This window comes from Ursus maritimus, unplaced genomic scaffold (genome assembly GCF_017311325.1).
Source record: "Ursus maritimus isolate PB19 unplaced genomic scaffold, ASM1731132v1 scaffold_7, whole genome shotgun sequence".
Classification (NCBI taxonomy): domain Eukaryota; kingdom Metazoa; phylum Chordata; class Mammalia; order Carnivora; family Ursidae; genus Ursus; species Ursus maritimus.
Genome location: NW_024426885.1, coordinates 19,774,495 through 19,800,154, shown reverse-complemented (window position 1 = coordinate 19,800,154; position 25,660 = coordinate 19,774,495). Strand labels below are relative to the sequence as shown.

The 25,660-nt window shown below is 36.7% G+C and overlaps 1 protein-coding gene across 11 annotated transcripts in view; it reads left to right on the top strand.

Annotated features, from left to right (window-relative positions):
* ADD3 (adducin 3) overlaps positions 1-25,660 on the top strand; it is a 127,376-nt gene that overhangs the window by 76,485 nt on the left and 25,231 nt on the right. For all 11 annotated transcript variants that reach the window (XM_040624569.1, XM_008684305.2, XM_040624564.1 and 8 more), the window contains 2 exons: positions 9,901-10,123; positions 23,141-23,279. In XM_040624569.1, coding sequence (XP_040480503.1) covers positions 9,929-10,123; positions 23,141-23,279 — 334 coding nt within the window. In that variant the 5' untranslated portion in view covers positions 9,901-9,928. The remainder of the gene's footprint in view (positions 1-9,900; positions 10,124-23,140; positions 23,280-25,660) is intronic.

Here is a 25,660-nt window from a genome sequence, read left to right as displayed (position 1 = left end):
CATGACGTTGAAGCTGCAGGTTAGGGTTCAGTGGTCCCTGGTGTGGGGAGATGGGCAGAAATACTGCATGTAAGTACGCACGGCAAGAACCAGCTAATCTGAGCACTTGGCTTTTTACATCCATTCTTGGTTAAATGAGAACATATTCCATCAGACCATAATATTTTATAGTTTGATAATTGCTTTAACACCCTTTCAGCTATGAAAGTGGTAGAGCCCACTGCATCTTTTATTTGTGGGTAGCATTCATTGTGAATCTCATGGAGTTTTACAAAGAAATTTCTGTTCAGCTTATGATGTGACAAGAACATTTGTTATCCTCTTGACTTCAGGTTTTCTTGGCAACATTGTTTCTCAGTCTAAAATTGTAATTTGCAAAAGTCATGGCACTGTGGAATATATTTACCTTGCATTGCCCTTACTTATATCAATGATGTCTGTTATTTCCAAAGAGCCAACTTTGATTCTGCAAAGGTGTGCTATCTGTCCACATTGTTATCTACATTATTATGATGGTAAAATGCCTCCTAAAAAAATCAGTATTATCAGGATGGAAATTCCATTGGAACAGTGTGTGTATTTGTTTCCTAGAACTACCATAAAAAAGTGCCACAAAACAAGTGGCTGGAAACAACAGAAATGTATTCTCTTATAGTTCTTGAGGCCAGAAGTCCAAAAATCAAGGTGTCAGCAAGGTTGGTTTCTTCTGGGGGCTCTGAGGGAAAACCTGCTTTATGCCTCTCCTGGCTTCAGGTGCCAGCAGTCCTTGGCGTTCCCTGGCTTGTGGCAGCATCAGTTTTATCTCTGCTTCCATCATCACGTAGCCTTTTCCCCGTGTGTCTGCTGTCTGTGTCCACATCTCTCTCACTTTTATAAAGACACTAGTCATTGGGTTCAGGGCCTGCCCTAATCCAGTATGACTTCATCTAAACTTGATTACAAATTAAGGCCCTATTTTCAAATGAGGTCACGTTCTGAAGTAGGGACATGAATTTGGGGGGGACACTATTCAACCCAGTACAGTATGTAAAATTGAACTCTAGATTCATTTGAAAAAGCTAGTTTCACAAAAATAGTTTTACAAAAGCAGATTTCTGAGGTTGATGAACATTTCTTTTCATGGACTGCTCTTATAACAACGATCACATTTCTAAAATGGCGTGTTCCGACCAAGTATTTTTCAAAATGATTTTCAAGTGCTGTTACCTGTGCTTAATAAATTTCATTTTCATGGCTCACTGTTAGACTTTCCATAGAAAGAAAACAGATGGGGTTGTGATGATCTTGAAATCCTCCTTACTAGCCAAAATCGGGAGGTGGGGACTCCTTCAAATCAGACTTCCTTGCAGTGACCATGTATTGAGTTACCTACAGCTTTTGGATTGGCTTTTGCAGCTGTATTTTATATGTTATAACCATAAAAACCAAAATTCTTTAGCTGGAATACCTGAAATAGTAGATCAGAATGAACTCTTAGGACTTACTCATACCCTGTGTTCTTTAACTATTTATATATTTTTTCCTTCAATGTTTACAATAAAGAGCTTTGCCGTGTGTGTGTGTGTGTGTGTGTGTGTGTGTGTACGTACGTGTGTACACACACACACGCGCGCCCCTCCAAGCCCCCTCTTGTTTCTCACAGGTCACAGTGACCCCATTAGGAATGAACCATTAGAAGTATTGTCCACAGTAACAAATCCGTTTTCTAGACTAGACTTCTGGGTGATTGTTTAATTTTGCAAACTCAACTCATTTTTAATAATGAGCTTTGTAGGATTGTTTGCATTTCTTCAGAGTGAGGAACTAGAATTTCTTGAGTTCAGAAGCCTTGAGAAATAAGTAGACGTAAGATTGGAATTTGGGGGAGTTAAGTCTTCCATATTACTTATATTCTGATATTCATTTTGGAAAGTTTCCTGAGGTTTCTAGATAGGTGTATAGTATTCGGTAAGAGTGAATTTGACCTCAAACATTGTTCTCAAGAAAATGTCAAAAGCAAGGGCTTTCAATTTTTCAAGCTCAGTGCTGCACATATAAATAGACTTTAGTTCATGAAGTATGTGAGAGTTGGTGTTTCATAAAAACGAAAAGAAAAACTTTTTGCCCAGAAGGACTACCATATAGTAAAGAACCAAAGATTGAAGGTTATCTCCAGAAATTGAGAGCAATGAATCTTTTTTTAAAAAATCACAATCTCTACTGATTCCACTTTTTAAAACCTCTCATTTATCATGAGCTGTCAAGTTCTGGAGAGTTTCCTGGATCTCAGTTTTAAAAATTTCCCTGATACCAGGGGACTCAATAACAGAAACTAAATGTCTAAGAGGCACGTTCAAGTAATCAATCCACTAGTCTCTGTCAGCTTTCTCGTAGGAGAAGAAAAAAATCCTCCTTTTATTTTTTCCCAATCATTTCCAAAAGCTCCATGTTGAAGACAAACGATGACTGAGGGAATATATACAGAACATTCATCAAATTTTGTAGAAAAGAGGGTAAAGGCACCAAGGCCATCTTTTTTTGGATTCTGCAAGATACTTCAGGGATTGCCTCTCTGTGGTTGATTGTTTTACTTACCGTTTTATAAGGCTATTTATTTATTTATTTAAAAACGAGTTTCATATTTGTTTTTCCAAATGATTCATGTTGGGAATAATTTGAGCTAAATCTAGATAATGATTGTTTGGACTTCAAGAAAGCACACTTCATCTGAACTTTTTATACATATTTTCAAGTTTGTAACTCTGCCCCTTGTGTGGCCATTGTATTTTGTAAATTTGATCTATTTATAATGAAAGGTTTCTTTTCAAGTTACCAGTAAATGTTACTTACACTCCTGCCAATGTCTAAGCAAGTAACTGCCCTTCTCCCCAATCCCTCCTCTTCAAATACGGGAGTCCAGCACACTGTTCCTTGCAACAGGTAATGTTGATCAATGAAATATTCTTCATCAAGTATTGGTACTTTAGTGAGAAAGAGGTTTTGTTCATCCTATGCTTTGTCCAGCAGTTGAATGAATACTTTTAGTCTTTGGCTCACCCTGCTGAACTTTGACCTAGCAAGCAGCTGTTCAGAATTTTTGTACTTATTGCTCTGCAGTTAGATGTAATCATAATAATACATTATTTAAAATGTAACTATATTCCATTTGTACAAGCACAGGATGTATTTTCCATGTTTGCTGAAATAATTTATCTTAATTAGCAGTGTATTATTTTTCTTTTTTTTTTTTTTTTAAAGATTTTTATTTATTTATTTGACAGAGAGATAAAGCACAAGCAGGGGGAGCAGCAGGCAGAGGGAGAGGGAGAAGCAGGCTCCCTACTGAATAAGGAGCCTGATGCAGGGCTTGATCACAGGACTCTGGGATCATGACCTGAGCCTAAGGCAGACGCTTACCTGACTGAGCCACCCAGGTGCCCCTATTTTTCTTTATAAAACAAAGTTTGAAACCAAAACATTCTCATAAGTATGCCCTCCAAATGACTATTTTCTTTTATCTGTTTTTGTTTTTAATGAATACTGAGCCAACTATCAGATTCCATTAAGCACAGGACATTAGCAACATGATGGGGTGGTGTTACAATTACCAGTGTATTTTATTATCATTTGTTGTTTTTTTCCTTGACTTTAAGTTTCAATTTTAAGACTAAGGCTCAGATTAATAGTATCTTTTACTAATAAACTGTAGATTCGTTGTTTCCTGACTTTTATATAGAAGTTTAGGATTTATAGTTTTATTTTAAAGATATACTCAACAGAAGTCATTTGAAAAGATTCTGGCACTAGGCCAGAGAGAATTAAGTTTCTACTTTTATACCAGTTTGATAGCTGTGCAAGACTTTTTAATCTCACTACTTTCAGATCACTTACCATTTCTATTTTGGTGGTAAATATTGTGATCCTGTAATGTACTCCTAGGCACCACAATAAAGAAAGGCTGTGATCAAGGTTGTGATGGCTGTATATACTTCTAGAAAATGACAGTCTTTGAGCCATTCCATCTTTTTTGGTCAACTCTTTCATACCTGTTAAGATCTATAACCATGAATAATTCCACATTTGGTGAAGAACATTGGGTAATCTGAGGCAAATTATTAAACCTCAGTTTTCTTATCCATGAAGTGGAAAACTACCAACATAATCTTTTTCTGAAGGTTAATTTGTTTCATTATATAGTCAAAGGCCTTCAACTCTTTCAAAATGATGCTTTAGGGGTAAGAGCGTAAACTTGAACAAAATTTATCGTTATCCAGGGCACAACCAGTGTCATTTTGATAACCTCTAACTAAGACATAGTAATCATCTGGGGTTAGCAGAACTTCCAAAGTACTGATCATTGCCCGTTTAGCAGTTCTTCAGATGGATTTGAGCTGGTTTAAGGGCCTTTACTCTGCATTTCATTCCTTTTTGTTTGGAACTCAAAATTGTGTTGAATGTTCCAAGATATTTGATGATGCCATTCGTCTTTGCCTGTCTCATGAAGTTTCTTGACCAGCCCAGCTCCTAATACTCCTTGTCTTTATGCATCTTTATATCTGGCTTCCTAAGTACTGATGGAAAAGACCTAGTATATAGGGTAAAAAATTATGAGGAAGCAATATTGTGTCATGGAAAGAGCCCTGGACTAAGAGAACCTAGATCACTCCGATGATGCTTGGTATATGGTCTTGGGCTCGTCTTTTCCATTAGTTATCTAATCTGGAAAATAAGAGATTTGGACCAGATAGTCTCTTAATTTTTGCTTCAAAGAATTAAGTGAAAGGCACTTCCTTGACTTAGTGGTAATATGTTAGTGGATACTTCTTAATCTTTAAAAGTCTAGTTACTTAACTGGTTTCCTTGTGTATTTAGGTGAAGCAGATTACCACTGAAAAGCCTAATTTGTATATCTATTTTTCTGTGCATGCTAGAGGGACAGTCATACATTAAGTCTGTTTACATGTGCTAAAATTTGTAGCCCTTCTTTATAGCTTATTCCTCACAGCCAGTGATATTTATAAAATTCCTGCATAAAATGTATGTGATAGGCCTGGTTTTTTTCCATGTGTTTCATTGGAAGAGTAAATTTTGACCATGGGGCAATCTGTGAATGACATGATGATACTAATACATGTCATTATTATGATTTTATAGTAATATCTGATACTTGAATCTGGTAGCTTTAGAAAAATCACTCAACACCTCTGAGTGTAGTTTCCTCGGATCTGTAAAATGTGATCCTTGAATCTAGTCTGAAATATTCCAACAGACTCTCAATAGAATCAATAGCCATTATAACAATAAGACCCTAGTGCTTGTGGGATAATTAAATCTTCTTCCATCGGGGCACTTAGAAAGTGTTATCTGTATTACTTGGTGCTACTCAATGCCCGTTGTTTGGGTTTTTTGTGGTTTTTTTTCTTTTCCTTTTTTCTTCACTTTTCTCTACGCCTAGTTCCATTTTTCCAGGTCTGTTGATTTCCATGTCAGTTGTATATAAAACCTTGGCTAGCAGTTGACAGTAGTTCATGCCTTTTAGAATTTAAAGCTTTTTTTTTTCTTTTTTAAAAGATTTTATTTCTTTGTCAGAGAGAGAACACAAACAGGGGGAGTAGCAGAGGGAGAGAGAGAAGCAGGCCCCCCACTAAGCAGGGAGCCTGATGCAGAGCTCAATCCCAGGACCCTGGGGTCATGACCTGAGGCAAAGGCAGATGCTTAACTGACTGAGCCACCCAGGCGTCCCTATGCCTTTTAGAATTTAAAATGAATAAAACCTCACTGGTCAATCTAAGGCTGTGGCTTGTTACAGTTTGTGCACGGTCCAGATTGTATTCACAATTTTACAGTAAATTTCATTAAGAAAAACTCTAACTCAATAAACCAGCATTTGTTGTTGTTGCTTTTGTTGTTTTAAACAAATACGCTGCTTTGAAGTTCTTGGCATATCTTTGATTTTTGTTTTAAATGTGGAACAATAGGCTTGGTACTTGAAAGTACAATCATCTTTTTGCTTATGTTCTAGAAGAAGCTGTTAAAACTGCCAAGAATTAAGTTTGGAAAGACTTTCTTTAATAACTTTTCATAAGATTGTTTTTACCATTCCCAGCCTAGAACTAATACAAACCAGATTGATTTGGGAGGAGTTGTGATATAGTAAAATAATTCAGTTCATCTACCACTTATGGACTCCCCTGCCTGTGGAGACTACAAACATAAGCAAAGAGATCTGGAAAAATGAACTAGAAATAGATAAGACTCGAGAAAAAATGAAAAACAAATGGACATTGAGTAATACAGATGGCACTAACTGCCCAAACGAGGAAAATGTAATTATCCCCCAAATCACTAGGTTCTAACTGCTATAGCCTGCCATGAACATTTTTTAAAAAAATCTCAAGGAAGCATATCCAGTTCCCTTCTATCTCTAGCATATATATTCATTCCCTCCTCGCCCATGTCCTGTACAAACACACCTCTTTTCCTTTCTGTTTCCCATCTGACCATAACTTAAAGTTTCTTGAATAGTGTTTTTTCAAACTGTGGGTCACAACCCATTAGTAGATCAAGAATCTATATGACTAGTATTTTTTTAATGAAAAAAAATTAAAATAGAAATATCAGAATGTACTACATAGTAAGGGAAAGTACCATGAACTTATTTCAGTTATATATCTCATGTATTTGTATGTGATTACACTATAAAATGTATTTCTTATTGTGGATTGCCATTTTTAAAGAGTTTGAAAACCATCATTCCAGAGTATTTCATCTGTTTGTGCCTTGAACCTAAATTTCTTCAAACATACATGTTAAGTGGTTATTTCATAAATATTTGGATAAGATTTTTAAACTAGAATTTTTGTTTATGCCTGATACCTTGTTTCTAATCTTCATGGCCAGAGGGAAACCCATAGTGTTGACAGTAAGTTTTATAACTTTACTTTGTAAAAAATCTGTTTCCTGTATCATTTTCAATTCAAAGAATCCTCTTAGAAGATGAATGTTTTTCCTCCCAGTGAAGTTCATACTGGTTTGCCCTGGTTTATATTGCTTTGAAGTACTAGAAAGCATGACTGTATATATGTAGCATTAAAAATAGGATTGGATGATTAAAACCACAATGAGATGTCACTTTACACCTGTCAAAATGGCTAAAATCAAACACGCAAGAAATAAGCATTGACAAGGATGTGGAGAAAAAGGAACCTGCGTGCACTGTTGGTGGGAATGCAAACTGGTACAGCCTCTGTGCAAAACAGTATGGAGGTTCCTCAAAAAAATTAAAAATAGAATTACCATATGATCCAGTAATTCCGTGATTGGGTATTTACTCAAAGAAAACAAACGCACTAATTCAGAAAGCTGTATGCACCCATATGTTTATGGCAGCATTATTTACAATAGGCAGAATATGGAAGCAATCCAAGTAAGTGTCCATCAATATAGATGAATGGGTAAAGAAGATATATGTGTATGTGCATATACATGTGCATGCACGCAGAGCCCCCCCCCCACATGGAATATTACTCAGCCATAAAAAATGAAATCTTGTCATTTGCAGCAGCATGGATGGACCTAAAGGGTATAAAGCAAAGTGAAATAAGTCAGTCAGGAAAAGACGAATACCATATATTTCCACTCATATGTGGAATTTAAGAAACAAAGACAAAAAAAATTTCTTAAATATAGAGAACAAACTAATAGCAGAGAGGAGAGGGGAGGGGGCTTGAAATAGATAAAGGGGATTAAGAGTACACTTATCTTGATGAGCACTGAGAAATGTGTAGAATTGTTGAATCATATTGTATACCTGAAATTAATATAACTTTGCATTATATTTGAATTAAAAAATAGGGTCAGTTAATTTTAAAGAGAAGGAGCCCTGGAACCGAGTTGTTTCCATATCCTCTAGAAGCAGAAATATATATGCTTAGTTTAGTTGTTCAGGATTAAGAAAAACTCTATTCCCTTAAAATAAAAAATCTACCACTTTATTCCCTTAAAATAACCCTCCTTGGGAAGCAGTATAGTGAAGAGGCATGACTCCCTTCCAAATCCTGGCAAATCTGGTACTTTTTGTTTGCTTGTTTGTTTGGAAAGGTTTTACCAGTCTCAAAAATAAAAAATAATCAGTGCTACTGAGTAGCTGGAATTGGCATTTGAAAAGAAAGTACTAGCTTACCTCTGGGTCTGGGTTGTGATTAAGACCACCGGCTTTAGAGAGCTACAGGCGAGATTTAAATCCTTGGTCCACCACTTGCTAGCTCTTTGGCCTGAGACAAGTTACTTCTCAATAATTTATTTCCTCATTTGTAAAGAGATAACCTACCTCCTGGGATTCAGAGAAGTAAGTAAACTAGTGTATATAAAGTTCAGTGGCTGGCATATTCTTGCCTTCTTTGTTAAAGATTAATTGACCATATAATTGTGGGTTTATTTCTGAGCTTTCTATTCTCTTCCATTGATGTGTCTGTTTTTGTTGCTATTACCATACTGTTTTTTTTACTACAGTTTTGTAGTATAACTTGAAGTCTGGAATTGTGATACCTCCACTTTTTTCTTTTTCAGCATTGCTTTGGCTATTCGAGGTCTTTCATGGTTCTGTATAATTTTAAGATTGTTTGTTCTAGTTCTGTGAGAAACGCTGTTGGTGTTTTGATAGGGATTGCGTTAAATCTAGGTAGCATGGGCATTTTAACAATATTCTTCCAATCTGTGAGCATGGAATGTCTTTCCATTTCTTTGTGTTGTCTTAAATTTCTTTCATCAGTGTTTTATAGTTTTGGGGGGTCTTTCTCCTCTTTCATTAAGTTTATTCCTAGGCATTTTATTTTTGGTGCAGTTGTAAATGGGATTGTTTTTTTAATTTTCTGCTGTTTTATTATTAGTATATAGAAATGCAACAGATTTCTGTACATTGATTTTGTGTCCTGTGAGCTTACCTTACTGAATTCATTTATCAGTTCTGGTAGTTTTTTGGTGGAGTCTTTAGGATTTTCTTTATATGGCATCATGTCATCTAATGCAAGAATTTTTAATATCTTATAGTTAGTTTGCTTGGTCTAAGTTGCACCAAGGCAGCTATAGAGATGAATTCTATCAGAGAACACAATTATTAGAGACAAATACAGTAATCTCACTGGTTGTTACTGTGTTTTAAAGATGAGATCAGGTATCTCTGGTTTTTATCAGAGATTCAGATACCTAAGAAGAGGCCTTTACCTTATTCCTCCTGAATCCGTCTAGAAAAGTGTGATTATCATGATAATTAAGTGAATCAGCTGTTCACTTGGTTTCTGAATAGCTTTTTACTGTTTCTTACTTGAATTTGAAGCACTATCTTCTTCCAATAGTCTGGCAACCTTAGTAATTCTTAGATTTCCTCTAGGAAGTTGAATCATTGGAAGAACTTAAAGGAAAACTTTTAAACTTAAAAAACTGTTTCTCTCAAACGTTAGTAAATTACATTCGCTATAAAATGTAGTGGTCATTAAATATGGCCAAAGTTTGGTCCAATATAAGAAAGCATGAGTAAGAGAGAAAAGAGCAGCTCTAGTGACAGTACTCACTAATTGTGGGAATTTTGCCATTTTAGATGTGATGTTTTGCTTTTGGAGATTTTGATTGTTGTTCCTTCTAAAGATGCAGTTAGTAGTTGATGACATTATTATAATTGAATTGAAGAGTTTTCATTACCTCTGAAAATACCAATTTCCAATTTAGCATTTTAATATAAGAGATTTTTACCTTAATAAAAAATTGTTCTAGTATTTTTTGAGAAGCTACTTTCTAAAGAAAGTTGCCACTGGTACTCTCTGGGCAAAAAAAAAAAAAAAGAAAAGAAAAAGCTCTGCTTGACCTCCGTAAAATCAAATTTAATAATGAACTTATCATGAATGTCCTTTGTGTTTATTAATGCAGATAACAAGGAGAGTCACCGACTTGAAGCATGAGTTCAGATGCCAGCCAAGGCGTGGTCACTACTCCTCCTCCTCCCAGCATGCCTCACAAAGAGAGGTATTTTGACCGCATCAATGAAAATGACCCAGAATACATTAGGGAGAGAAACATGTCTCCTGATCTACGACAAGACTTCAATATGATGGAGCAGAGGAAACGAGTTACTCAGATCCTGCAAAGTCCTGTGAGTTGAAATAATTAGAAGGCTGTAATTTTTCTTCTCTCTGGAAACCTTGATACAGTGAGGTAGGAAGTATCTTAAAGTATGCTCACATTAGAAGGGGGGGTGAAGGAAGAGTGACTCCTAGTTGCCCCCCATCTTTCATAGGTAAAATGAACACCTGATGTATATATTTAATTTGCAAAGCTTTAATAACAAACTAGTATTGTCTTGGTGGTGTAAATTTTCTTTGCGTGATTTCTGAGTGTAATAAAAGGAGGACAAAAGATCCAGCTGAGCTAGGATACCCAATTCAGAGTGAGTATCTTTGTAGAAAAGAAAGGCATGACTGAATTGTTGCAAACCAAGAAATGAGTTAGGTACATCCCATGCGCATATCTTCTTCTTTCTTTGTGTACCTTGACACTCAGAGCATCATAGGAAGACTTAAGGTTTTTGAGGTGGTCTGTGATTTGGCAGCCTAATGTTACATACACCTAATGCAGTCACACATATATGCATACATACCAAACTAAGTTAAAAGTGGATTATAAACTTAAGCTGAAAGTTCTGTCTGCACAGTAATATCCAGACTTTGTAAATCATATTTAAGTGATTTGTTAGTTTTCTTACAAACCCTTAGTGGAATTGCAGAGATCGTTTATCAGTGATGGAAAATGAGAGAACAGCTTGATTTAAGATGCAATATGAATTAATAACTTTATGTGTAATGAAGAACGTGGACCCCTTAAGGTAGAGTTCAGCAAACATAGACACATGATGCCCATGTTGGGGTTGTCTTAGGTTTTCAACTTCAGTACTAAAATAAGCACCGAGGCATAGAACTGCCTAAGGTGGCCCTGGCAAATCATTTTTGTTGTGCCCTTGTGAATTTAATCACAGAGGTTGAGCCCAAAGCCGAAGTGGAATTCCACTCTGAGTAATTCAGCTCTACCAGTGACCTAGATAAAAGCAAGTACAAGTTATAAAACCAATACAAGCTTTGAGGAATTTAAGTATAGCTTAACTTTAAACCTATCCTTTAAATAAGCCCATAAAGAAATCCTTTCCCAATGGAAAGGAGATTAACCAGAGGATTCATCATGAGGGAGTAAATGTTCAGTGCCTTCTTTTATGCAAACCTAAACTTTGTGTGTTTATAAATACTTGAAGGCCACATTAATTATTTGGATCAAAATAGATACATTTCCTCTTATAAAGAAACACACCCCACTTTTAAGAACTAACTTATTAGCCAAATGATTACAGTAGCATATAGTATAAAGTAACAGAGAATGACTTGAAGTTCAGATTTCGTTCAAAGTTGTTAAATATTGAGATTTCTTTTAGAAGTGTTCCAAAAAGGACCAATTTTAATTATAAAGTTTAAAAGGAAAAAGTACTAAGCATCATTTCTATGCCAGGGCTTTTATTTTAATTTCCCCCTTTAAGTAAAGACAGCATAACTTTGAGTAGATGTTCCAATTTTTTTATACCTATGTGTTTCCATTTGTACATTGCCTAGAAGTATCAGTTTCACTTATGCCTTAGGGAACTTAATGAAATTATGGGAAAAGCCAGATATATACCGATTGTCATTTCCATATTCACATAGCAAGAGTGGTAATTTGCAGCCGAAATAGGAACAAAGAAGATTTAAAAGAATTGTGGGTTGATCATTTTTTCCCTAAATCTTTGCTAGTGAACTTAAAATCTCATTTGTGAAAGACTTAGAAAAGTATATAAATTTTGCCTTCTGTGTTTTGGGACAACAGTTATCAAATTTCTTTTAATACAGCAAACTTTTCACCAAAGGAAATAACCCATGGTGACCTGTATTAGTATCTATTGCTAAATAACAAATTACCTTAAAACTTAACAACTTAAAACAACAAGCATTTATTATCTCATCATTTCTGTGGGTCAGGAATTCAGGAGCAGCTTAGCTGAGTGGTTCTGGCTCAAGGTCTTGCACAAAGTTATAGTCAAGACATCATCCAGGGCTGTTATCATCTGAAGGCTTGACTGGCCTAGAGGTTTCCACTCTTGAGATGGATCATTCACATGGGTATTGGCAAAAGGCCACAGTTCCTGGCCACATGGACCTTTACCTGAGGCAGTTTGAGTGTTCTCCTCCAGAGCATGTATCTGAGAGAGAACCAGGAGGAGTCTGCCATGCATTTCATGACTTAATCTCAGACATTAAACACCATCACTTACCATATTTAGAGTGGGAAGTGAGTCACTAAGTTCAGCTCATACACAAAGAGAGAGGAATTAAGATCCACCTTTTGATGGGAGGATTGTCCACTCTCTGATCACAATTGAGTTTAAAAGCACTGAATTCTGCCACAATTTATTTACCTTCCTTCCACATGTAAAATACACCTTCTCTCCTAACACCCCTACAGAAGTCTCATCTCGTTACACTATTTTGCTGAATCCAGAATCTTACTGTCTAAATCTGGTCCAGCTGCAGATGATGCTCCTCAGGTATGATTCCTTAAGTACAGCTCCTTTAGTACAATTCCTCTCAATCTGTACACCTGAGAACTAAGAGACAGGTTATCTGCCCCCACACACAGCCAGTGGGGGGGAAAGCAAAGTTAACTGGTATACACATTCCTGTTCAAAAAGGGGGGAAATTAGAGGTACAAAGGGATAAATGGTCCATGGCAATTGTGAAATCCACCTGGGCAATGTTTGGAAGTTCCTTTGATGAAAACCCACTCCTTCTACTTTCTAGGGGGTGACTCTCTCTAGCTAGTGGCTTTGCCCTCTGGGCTTTTCATTCTACCCCCTGAATCATCTTTCCTTTTCTTTGAATGGCAGCCTGTTTGTTTTTTTCTCAGTCTTCTTCCTACTTATAGAGGTTTAAGGTTCAAAGACCTCTTTTCCTTTGGAACCATCTTTGTTCTTTTATGCCCAAGCATGTGGTGTTTCTGCAGATATAATTCTCTTAAAATCTATGTGGGTCTCCTATGAATATTGGGGTTCACACTGTTAGACAAAACCCATAACCAATAAAGATAAAAATCAACTCAGAAAACTATAGAATAGTCATGAAAGAAATGGAGGAAGACACAAAAAGATGGATAAACGTTCCATGCTCATGGGTTGGAAGAACAAGTATTGTTAAAATGTCTGTGCTACCTAGAACAATCTGCACATTCAATGCAATCTCTATCAAAATACCATCAACTTTATTCACAGAACTGGAACAAATCATCCTAAAATTTGTATGGAACCAGAAAAGACCCCAAATAGCCAGAGGAATGTTGAAAAAGAAAACCAAAGCTGGTAGCATCACAATTCCAGACCTCAAGCCCTATTACATAGCTGTAATCATCATGATGGTATGGTACTGGCACAAAAACAGACACAAAGATCAAAGAAACAGAATAGAGAATCCAGAAATGAACCCTCAACTCTCTGGTCAACTAAACTTCGACAAAGCAGTAAAGAATATCCAATGGAAAAAAGACCGTCTCTTCAACAAATGGTGTTGGGAAAATTGGACATCCACATGCAGAAGAATGAAACTGGACCATTTCTTTATACCATACACAAAAATAGGCTCAAAATGGTTGAAAGACCTCAATGTGAGACAGGAATCCATCAAAATCCTTGAGGAGAACACAGGCGGTGACCTCTTTGACCTCGGCCACAGCAACTTCATGCTAGACACGTCTCCAAAGGCAAAAATGAACTATTGGGACTTCAGTAAGATAAAAAGCTTCTGCACAGCACAGGAAACAGTTAACAAAACCAGAAAACAACTGACAGAATGGGAGAAGATATTTGCAAATGACATATCAGATAAATGGTTAGTATCCGGCATCTATAAAGAACTTGTCAAACTCAACACCCAAAGAACAAATAACCCAGTCAAGAAATGGGCAGATGACGTGAACAAACATTTCTGCAAAGAAGACATCCAAATGGCCAACAGACACGTGAAAAAAGTGCCTACCATCACTCAGCATCAGGGAAATACAAATCAAAACCACAAAGAGATACCACCTCACACCAGTCAGAATGGCTAAAATTAACAAGTCAGGAAATGACAGATGTTGGCGAGGATGCGGAGAAAGGGGAACCCTCCTACACCGTTGGTAGGAATGCAAGCCGGTGCAGCCACTCTGGAAAACAGTCTGGAGGTTCCTCAGAGAGTTGAAAATAGACCTACCCTACGACCCAGCAATTGCACTGCTGGGTATTTACCCCAAAGATACAAATGTAGTAATCCATAGGGACACTTGCACCCCAACATTTAGAGCAGCAGTGTCCACCATAGCCAAACTATGGAAAGAGCCCAGATATCCACTGACAGATGAATGGATAAAGAAGATGTGGTATATATCTATGATGGAATATTACGCAGCCATAAAAAAGAAATCTTTCCATTTGTAATGACGTGGATGGAACTAGAGGGTATTTATTATGCTGAGTGAAATAAGTCAATCAGAGAAAGGCCATTATCATATGATCTCACTGATAATGTGGATTTAAGAAACAAGGCCCAGGATCATAGGGGAAGAGAGGAAAAAATGAAACAAGAAGAAACCAGAGAGGGAGACAAACCATAAGAGACTCTTAATCTTAAGAGACAAACTGAAGGTTGCTGGAGGGGAGGGGGGTAAGGGGATAGGGTAACTGGGTGATGGACATTGGGGAGGGTATGTGTTGTAATGAGCACTGGGTATTATATAAAATGGGTAAATCACAGACCTGTACCCCTGAAACAAATAATACATTATATGTTAATTTAAAAAAATAAAAATCAAAGCTATTACTAATTCTTGTTTGTAAGAAACAAATTTGTAACCCTTCTATTTAAAATGTTGAGTTTATTTGAGAAGAAAGGGAAAGAGAGAAACTAATAAAAGCAAAGTATAATACTTTTTTTATTAAGCCCCCTATTAACACCTATTATGGGCACCTGTTATGTTTCAAATCCTATTTAATTCTCAGAACAACTCAATCAAAAAAGTATTAATATCTCTAGTTTACAGATGAATAAACTGAAACTTAGAGATGTTAGATAACTTGCTGAAGTTTTTAGAAGTTTAATTAAATGGTGGGCTCTTAGTGTAAACTCCAAAACTCACGCTCTTTACCAGTAGGCTATCCCACTTAAAGCTAAAGCATTCAATAACAATAAAAAAACTCTACCCACATATTATTACTTTATTCATCTTCAAATTCTGTTGCTCAGGTTAATTCAACCCAACACAAGAAGAGTTTTCAATCATAAGACATTTTGGTGTCTGTACTTGGATGACAAACACAGTACCTTATTGCCTTCAGCTAAGAAAATAAGAGAAAAGAATGTCTCATCCTGACTCCCAAGTATTACTTCTTTTTAGGAATTTCACAATCTTTTGTCAAAATCTAAACTAGGTTCAGCTAGAGATCTTGTTAATGCACAAAGGAGAATCTACAGGTTTTCTTTGACCGATATACTCCTCATATACATGTCTGTGGAGACCCTAGATTATCATTAACCCCCTTATCTCAGAATGAAGTGTCCAGGGCAAACTGTTGAAACTAAATGATGTTTCACCAACGTTAAAAAGCATGTAAGTTGAAAAACTAACAGGACATTGTGCATAGTAGATATTTAGTAAAATTCCACATACATACATGGATGGATGGCTATATGAATAGCTGAGTGGACTTTGAGTCATTAAACACTTGAATGTTGTCCACCAACCTCCTTCTGAACTTGACAACCTAATATGGAAGACATTTGGTGGGTTTCAGAAAAAGAATCAGTGTTCTTAAACCTTACCACTGTGGGAAGCAGTTGAGACTGGTTGATGGAAGTGTGCAATGTTACTCTGAAAGTTAGAACAGCAGGAGTGTATAGGTGGCGATAGCTCAGGCACATGACACATTAACATTTCTTGGTAACAGGGCAATGTGTAATGCTACAAGTTTACTTCAAAGATAGGAGAAACTTCAAAGCCATATGCATTTTAGAGTATCACTGTAAGTAAGGCCTAAAATGTTGACAGGGCACCATGAGGCGCCTGGGTGGCTCAGTCGGTTAAAGCGTCCGAATTCTCAATTTCAGCTCAGGGCATGATCTCAGGGTTATGAGATTGAGCCCCGCATCGGGCTTCGTGCTGGTTATGGAGCCTACTTAAGATTCTCTCTCCCTCTCCATCTGTCCTTCCCTCACTCTTTAATTAAGTTAACAGGGCGCCTTAATTAGATTAGTTGATCAAAACCACCATGATTTATTTGGTCGCTTTGGAAGTTTAAGATACGAGAATTCTTTATTAATTTTGCTTGCATTTTTATTATATACCAGCTTCAAGAAAAGATATTATTCTAACCTTTAGCTTCATATTAATTAAGATTTAAGCAGAGGACAAAGACCATCCAAAGAAAATTTGGTTTGTTTTTTCTCCTTTCAACAGGACCAGTGGTAATCTATTTCCAAATGAATACATTTCTTAATGGAGAAATTCTAAGTAAGTTTGTTATGCTCCTAGTCCCGCTTTGGGAGAGATCTAATAACATAATTGCGGGGTGTCTTGGGAGCAGCAAGTCTGTAATCTTTTTTTCTATTTGCTCCAATTTTTCTCTCTCATAATTATTATGAGGTAGAACATCCAGACATGAATATTTAAAATCTATTTCTGGTATTTATCAGTATTCTGTTACTTGAAGTCCATAAGTTAAACATTACTTATAAATCAGTCCATATGATTTTCTTTTTTCTTTCTTTCTTTTTTTTTTTTTTTAGCCTCAACTGAAATAATTACATCAGGGCAGTTTCTTTTATCAACTTGGTCCTCTTTTCTGTGATTTTTTTTTTCTCTTTTCTGTGATTTAAAAAAACCTTTCATCCAATACCTCTTTCTCCTAAAAGCTCTGATCCTAAATACAGAGGCTAAGATCTGATACTTCAAGATAATTCTACCTTTGGTTTATAGTATACATGAATATGTTTGTACTCAAAGTATACTCCGACCTAGGTGAATTTCAAGTCTCCAGATCTTTCATGTATTTATAATCATGTTTGTTTTTATCCATACTTTATGAATTCAGAGTTTATAGGATCGCTCTCCCAGCATTGACAGATGATGTATAAAATTAAAAGGTATGAGATTCAGATAAGGCTTTTAAGGCACCCTTTTTTAACTTTCATTTTTCATCAAGTGATTTTTTTTTTTTTTTTTTTACCATACATACTTTTTTGAACATGTGTTTAATGAGAGAGCTGTCCAAACTATAATGCTCTGGGGACAAACCAAGTTTTCAAGTAGGATTTTGTTTGAGTTGAAGAATTGAGCGACTTTTCAAAAATTTATAACATTCAGTGAAGATTCATTTCTTATTAAAAAAAAAAGATGTGTTTCTCCCGTTAGATGATGGACAGACCTAATTACACGGGAAGAATTTCTCATTCAAGTAACAGACTTTTAAGGTGGGTTTCTAGAGCTTCAGATTCCAGTGCTAAAAACCTTTGAAATGGATTTTGCTATCATTAACTCAATCAAGATTGAGATCAGGCTCTTTACTTTCTTTCCTTAAAGTCTAGGAAAGGAAAAAGAAAAACTCAGGACGCCTGGGTGGCTTAGTCAGTTAAGCATCTGCCTTCAGCTCAGGTCATGATCCCAGCGTCCTGGGATAGAGCCCCACATTGGGCTTCTTGCTCAGTGGGGGGTCTGCTTCGCCCTCTCCCTCTGCCCCTCCCCCTGCTCGTTCTCTCTCTCTCTGTCTCCCTCTCTCAAATAAATAAAATCTTTCAAAGAAAAGCAAAGGAAAGAAAAAAGAAAAACTCTAATCTACTGTTTTATTAATTGAGCATTGGACTAGACACTCAGGGAGACTCTAGAAATGTGAAAGTCACAGTCCCAACCATCCAATATCATGGTGTAGTAGAGTAGAAAAAGTAAATCATAATCATATGACAGGTACCCTAAGTGTAGTAAAGGCAAATATTAAAAGAATTTAGAGCAGGGTGGGAAGAGAAGAAATTGGAGATCCCATCTAATTGGTCGATTAAAGGAGATACTTCAAGAAGAAGGTGGCGTTTAAGATGAGTGTTAAAGGTTGAGAACTGATTAGGTAGAGGAACAGAGGAAGCCAGCGTTTCCCTTTGATGAAATCGAATGAGCAGGGGTGTAGAAAATTAGAGGTTGTGTATGAGAGACTATGGACTATGAGAAACAAACTGAGGGCTACAGAGGGGAGGGGGGTGGGGGAATGGGATAGACCGGTGATGGGTAGTAAGGAGGGCACATATTGCATGGTGCACTGGGTGTTATACACAACTAATGAATCATCGAGCCTTACATCGAAAACCGGGGATGTACTGTATGGTGACTAACATAATATAATAAAAAATCATTATTAAAAAAAAAAAAGAAAATTAGAGATTGTGATCAGAGAGTGCTGAACAAACCTCATAGGCTAAAGCACAGCATAAGGTAATAACAGTAGATAGAGCCAAAATGTTACATGACAGATTATAGAGATCCTGGAGTAACAGACTATCTTGACCTGTTAGGAGTCAGCCCATTTGCTCATCACTTCCAGTTTTAATCTCTTTATTTGAATGTTTTTATAGGTACATATATGCACATGGTGCTTGGTTTGGATCTGGGTTCACCACCACATACTAGCTATATAACATAGGAAACTCAGTTAACTTGAGCTTCAGTTTCCATGTTGGTAAAATAAACCTTGTGGGGTTGTTGTGACAATTAAATGAAATAACATAAAAGCAAGTCGTGTAGTGACTAGCACATAGCAGACAAGTATTGTGAAAATTGTATGCATAAGTTATATACAGCATTGCTGATTTAAAGCATTTTATGGCAACAACTTGGAAGATTATATAATCATAACTCCTTAGACTATATTTCGGTTTTCCTGAAGGTCTCAAAGAATCTATCATCCTGATGGCAGTCTGGCTTATTCGCGTTCATCTATTCAGGCATTCAAGGTGTAAAAACTCCCACAACCTCCTCTTCTCTGCTCTGTTTCAGAGAGTTGGAAGACATGGTTTATGCCGTGGTTTTATATATATGTTGTTTGATCTTTTAACCTGATTCCTCTAGTGGACACTCTAGGAATCCTTGGTTTAATCATGTGACCTTGCTGCTCTGTGTGTAAGTTAGTCTTAGATTCTGCTTTGATGGGAGAAGTCCTAGTTATAAGAGGGCAAGTGTTTTGGTACTTGAGGATCCTCCATCTGCTGCTATATAAATTTTTTGCTCCATCATTACAACATAATGCTCTAATCTAACCTAAGAAGTTTACTCTGTATTTCTGATCACATCGTGCCTGCTGCCTTATTAGTTGTATTTGGTTTCAGTGATTCAGCCCATCTCCTGTAAAATTAGGGAAAGATACTGTGGGCTAAGAATTCCAGATTTCAGCCTTTACTCCATTTACTTATTAGCTGTGCAGCCTTGAGCAAATCATTGCTTATCTCAGGACTTTGTTGTGAGATTCGAATGAACCAACTACAAAGGATTAGTATATTAACATTGGATTTTAGTAGGAATATGATTAACTGTCATCATAAAGATAAGTATGTTTTTATTTTAATACAATATTTTAAAGCTTAATATGTTTATAGATAAATTTTTTAAACCAGCTGAAATAATTTTTTTTATCATTAGTTTTTATACTGTCTTATGACTTAGGTAATTATCTGAATAATATTTCAAAAATATTTGAAACATTGAAAATGAGATATAAATGTTCATGACAAAAAATATTAAATCTTTTGTTATAGAAGAGTTCTTATGTGTTGAAGCACTTTCAACTGTATAAAAAGGCTGAGGAAATTTCATTTATTTTGAAAATCATTTTCCTATACTGTATAGAAGCTATTCACTAGCCTTAGAGGGAAAATTCATATTTTTCTCTTAATTGATTTTAGAAGTCTTATACATCTCCCTGTGACACCGTGGAACATCCCAAAGCTTTAGGATAGTGCCCACTGTATTGTGGGATGTATGAAAGTGGAAAAAGCATTTTCATTAATGAAAATAGCATTGACCTCAGTTTTTGCCTTGAACATTTACTGCCTTGGACAAATTTTTCAACCTTTCTTATTTAGCTTTCTCATTTCACCCAGCAGAAATGTCTCATCAGTTAATAAATAGTTGTGATTCTCTTGAAAAACTGGTTGGTTTTTAATCTTAAAGCCATTGTATATCTGCATAGTGAGCAGATTATCTTAATTCATGTTGGTGGCTAGAGAGTTTAAATAAGATTTGGCCCATCTCTAGCAAATGCCTACAGTTAAATAGCATGTACTTTGTATCTTAACCTCCTCCCTGGCTCTGACTAACCCCCTTATGATTATTTTTTCCTTAGCTTAATTTTTCTAACATATTTATTTTTGTATCATTTTAATCTATGGAATCTGTCTTAAATTCTTCCTAGAACAATGTGAGGTGGGGCATTCAGTGAAATGGTGCCCATTTCTCAGAGCTGTTGCAATGTAATCATGAGTGATACACATTGTAGGTATCATTATTATTATTTTACTGAATAAAAGAATATTGGTTATAGCTGCTTTCAGCTGAAGAAAGTTAAACAGAATTTGGTTTTGTAGGGAAGATACGGTTTCAGAAGAGTAGACTGGCCCATTGCCAGGTGTCCAGGAGTTTTCTATAGTTTATATAAAGATAAATGAGTATATCTGTAAGATTCTTTTCCTTTCAGCCTTAAATATGGTAAAATACTCATGTTACTCATCTGTATGAAGGTGTCCATCTGTCTTATATACAGCTCACAACCATTTTATGTTCACTAAGTCTTAGAAATGTGTTAATGGAGTCTTCTGATCAGTGTAATGTGTCTTTGTAGAGGTTATTTTATAGGATAGTTTCTCTGGTTTAAATCATATATTTAAATGAACTAGATACAGTCAATGGAATTAGATGTTTAGAATTTGTATAATTGTGCAGATGATTTACATTTAACAAGCCTCAAATTTATAAGAGAAAAACCATGTTTAACTGGTTTAAACTGCTCCATGAACTCAGAATTCAAATATGGTCACTAGTATTTTTTCTTAAAGATTTATTTATTTATTTTAGGGAGAGGGAGAGACAGAGCACGAGTGGGAGGGGCAGAGGGAGAGGGAGAGAGAATCTCAAGCAGACTCTGTGCTGAGCTCAGAGCCTGACGTGAAGCTTGATTTCACAACCCCGAGATCACGACCTGCGCCGAAACCAAGAGTCAGATGCCTAACTGCACCATCCAGGCACCCCTGGTCACTACTAGTACTTTTTAAATTAATCACTCAAACATCCACCTGCTGTATTAGTAGAAAGTACAGCATCTTCTTGGAATTTCTACTCCCATTTAAGTTGTCCCAAGAACGTCAGTGGCTTACATAGTCCAAAAGGGTTCATCAGTGAATTCTGTATCCAAGATGTGGCGTGTACATATGTCTGCATGTGCATATGTGAGTCATGCTAAAGAGTATGCAGTCCATGGCCACTGGACCTCCCTGGTGTTGAAAACTAGTCTTACCCTGTCCAATAGAAGATGCAGGTTCATTGTTGATCCAGAAGCCTGTACAGGCCACCATGGTGCATTAGGGAAGGATGACCTCCTCCTTCTTGTGCTAAGCTCAGTTAAGGGGCTCCATGGTGCCCCATGGTTGAGCTCCCAAGATTACAGCTGTTAGCACTCAGCTCTTTCAGTTCACATCACAGATGCCTCTCAACTATTGTTCTAAAAGCAACACAGGCATTGAGTCAGGACTGGTCTTAATATCTACAGCCTCATAGCCTCAAATCCAATTTCTCCTTTCCGCCATGGGCCTCCTGTGCCTTTTTTTTTTTTTTTTAAAGAAGTCCTTTCTGAAAACCTCTGAGTTACTCAGCCATCCTCTAAGCAAGGCTGCATCTAAGCAGGGACTCCAGGAGATCGTATTCCCAGCCTTACAAGAAAGGCTACTGTTTGTGACTCAAAGGAAAGTCACCCTTCTGATGAAGGTCATTCCAGTGATCTCCAAGGGGTTAGTATGTACTCCTCTTGGAGGTGGTGTTTCCAAAGCAGTTTTCTGCCTTCTCCCTTTTAGGTGAAGTGGGAAAAAATTGAACTTAATTTTTGGCAGGCATTCTGCTTCACATGTAACAAAGAGCAAGGTTTAGAGAATTTATATTGCAAGAGCTTTCATGTTTAAAATGAATGAAAAAAGGCTTGAGCAAGAGAACATATAATGAATTTAATAAAATAAGTATTGGTTGGGTGTTATGGAAATTAAAAATGAGCTATTTCAAGTCATGTGAAGGATTGAGAGAGGTTTTGGATGATGAATCATATTAGCAACTCAAGGGTTAGTAGAATAGAGACTTTCTCTTAATGTTCAGAATTTTTATTTATATAAACAGTGTTTCTCACCCATGTGCATATGCCCCCCAAAGAAAAGATACAGCAGAATTCCAGAACAGGAACATATAGTACCCAAAGTTGGGGGGAAAATGTCCTTTCTTTAGCACAGTGTTGCAGAGGGGGAGTAATCAGTTCTCAACTCTTATCAGCTTGCTTTCAGTGTTTGTAGAGCTAGAGAATTGCCATGGAAATCATAAAATGGAAGCCGTGATATACTTAGTATGTCTTAGTGAAGACTTCTGCTGTGAGGCAGTCTGTAGTCAGAGCCTTGGCCCATTCAAATGGGGACTCTAGCCTAACCTAGATAATGAGGCTGCTGGACAAGGAATGGCTCTCTTTTTCCATCAGTCTATACTTGGTACTCTAGTTGCATATTGTTAACAGAGTTGTTTCATCTGTCTATTGTAGATGTTATAGTAGCTCATTTTCTTTGAGATTAAGAATTCCTAATGATTTTTTCCTCCCCTGAAAGCACGCTTCTTGTTGCTTCTTCCAGTGTTTTATTATTTTGTGTTTTATATTTGTTTTAAAGTAGTGTAGATGAAAGCTTATTTAAAAGAGGGATGGGAAAAAGATTGACTATAGAGAAAGTTATGTTTGGATCGTTCTGCTTCAAGTGAGGTGTATGTGCTCAGTGGTTATTTTTGTGTGTTTCAGGCCTTTCGGGAAGACCTGGAATGCCTTATTCAAGAACAGATGAAGAAAGGCCACAACCCAACTGGATTGCTGGCATTACAGCAGATTGCAGATTACATCATGGCCAATTCTTTCTCAGGCTTTACTTCACCTCCCCTCAGTATGTCAGTTTTGGAAAGTTTTTTTTTTTTTTAATTTTTATTTTAATTCAATTAACATATAATGTATTATTGGTTTCAGAGGTAGGGGTCAGTGATTCATCGGTCTTATGTAATACCCAGTGCTCAAGGGCCCTCCTTGATGTCCATCACCCAGTTACCCCATCCCTCCCATCCCCCTCCACTCCAGCAACCCTCAGTTTGTTTCCTAAGATGAAGGGTCTCTTATGGTTTTTGTCCCTCTCTGGTTTCGTCTTGTTTCGTTTTTTTCTCTTTTCCCCTATGATCCTCTGCCTTGTTTCTTAAATTCCACATATCAGCAAGATTGTATGATAATTGTCTTTCTCAGATTGGCTTATTTCGCTCAGCATAACACCCTCTAGTTCCATCCACGTCGTTGCAGATAGTTTTGGAAAGTTTAAAAAATTATAATTTTATCTGTACTTTGAACACTGTACATCTCTGGCAGCATATTCTGTGTTTATAACATCTAATACTTAGAGTAACATAGTGTTAAAATCTCTTACCTTTTCTTATCAACCAGGCATTTACTAGATTTTGTAAGATTATAAAATAGTTATAAGACAAGGGCCTTGTCCTGAATAAATGTGTAATTTTAGTTGAGACATTCCATGAATGCAAAAATGATTAAAACTGCAAGATAACTATAGAAGAAAAAATTACAAAGCAGTTCATAAGAAATTGTCTAATGACCTTTTAAAAGGCATCATGCTATGAATTCAGAGTTGGGATTGATTATTGGCTGAAGTAGACTGGAAAAACTTTATGGAAAAAGAGGCCTGAACTAACCAGGCTTTAGAGGATAGAGTAGTTAGAATTTGGTATAAAAGAGGAGTGAAAACATTTTATTCATTTAATAATAGCTCTTTGGTAAGAGCACCAGTTTGGTGAGCTGAACACTGTAAGCACTTTATATCTCAGCAAGATACGTACAGAACTCACTGCAATGCCAGAACAGATACGGAGTGCCAGAAGGTACTCTCAGGGACTGCTTCATGTCAGAGTCAAAGGATTGTCTTTTTCTTTTCTTTCATTTTCCTTCTCTTCCTTCATTTCTTCCTTTCTTTGTTTTTTTTTTTTTTTGGTTAAAGATATATAAGTAGGAGTCAATGAATTCAAGTACTTTCCAAATAGAGGAATGGCATAAAAAGAGACATGATGATGGAAACATGCTGAGGTTAGGGTGTGTTTATAGAATGCACAGTGGACCAGCATGTTGGCACGTACGCGTTGGTTAAAAAAAACTTTTTGAGAGTCCCAGTGTGATGTGTAAGTGCTTGAACTACAATAGGAGTGTGGGTACAAAAAGGAAGAGATCAATGAGCAAGGCATCGCCAAGGAAGACTAGAGAAGAGTTAGCGACAGGTTTGATGTGGTATTGTGGGGATGGATGGGAGAAGAACTATGAGTTCCAAAATCACTCTTCTAGCTTGGGAGAAACACTCTATCAGAAGAAACAGAGAAATTCGAAGGTTGAGCTAGTTTGTTTTGCTCTTTCTGTAATATTGAGTATCCATTATGTTCCAAGCACCCTGTTAGAGATAGGGAATACAGTGATAAACAAGACGGGCAAAGTTTCCTGTGCTTGTGGAGACAGAAAATACACTAAATAAATAAAATGGTCAGATAATAGAAGTGCTAGGCAAATAATAGTTGGCGATTTGATAGGAGGAACTAGGTAACTACTTTAGATTGGATGATGAGAGAGAATCTCTCTGAGAAGGTGACATTTAAGCTGAAATCTGAATTGTAATAAGGAGCAAACCGTACCAAGATTGAGAGAAAACATTCCAGGTAGAAGGAATAAGTACAAGTGTCAGGTGGACATGAGAATGAATTTGGTGGTCTTTTCAAGGAACAAAAATTAAAGATTATGTCTGGAAAGCATGGTTTTGGGGGGACAAGTAGAACAAAGTGAGTCAGAAACGTAGGCAGAGGCTGAATTATGCAGGGTTTCCCAGCCAGAGTTGGAAGTTTGGATTCTATTCTAACTTTGAAAAGCCATTTTAAGCAGGAGGGTGATGTAGAAAGACCTCTGTAGTTTCTGTGTGAAGAAGTAACTGGGAAATTTCGTGGTATTATTAGACAAAAATAGGAATGTCCAGAGTTGGGGATCTTTTTGGCTTGGAAAATGGAGGAAGTTCAACTTTAGGCATGCCAAAGTTGCCAAGAGCTGCCAAGTCATGGCAGCAGTTGGAAATACAGTCCTAGAGCTTAAGGGAGTGGCTTGGCAGATGGACATAGAGAAGTGTTACTCAAAGTTGTGTATGTTGACTAATCATTCAGGAGGGTATAAGCAGAAAAGAAAAGAGTCTAAAGAGAAAATTTCAAAAATTGGAAGAGGAGGACTGGTCAGGGAAGA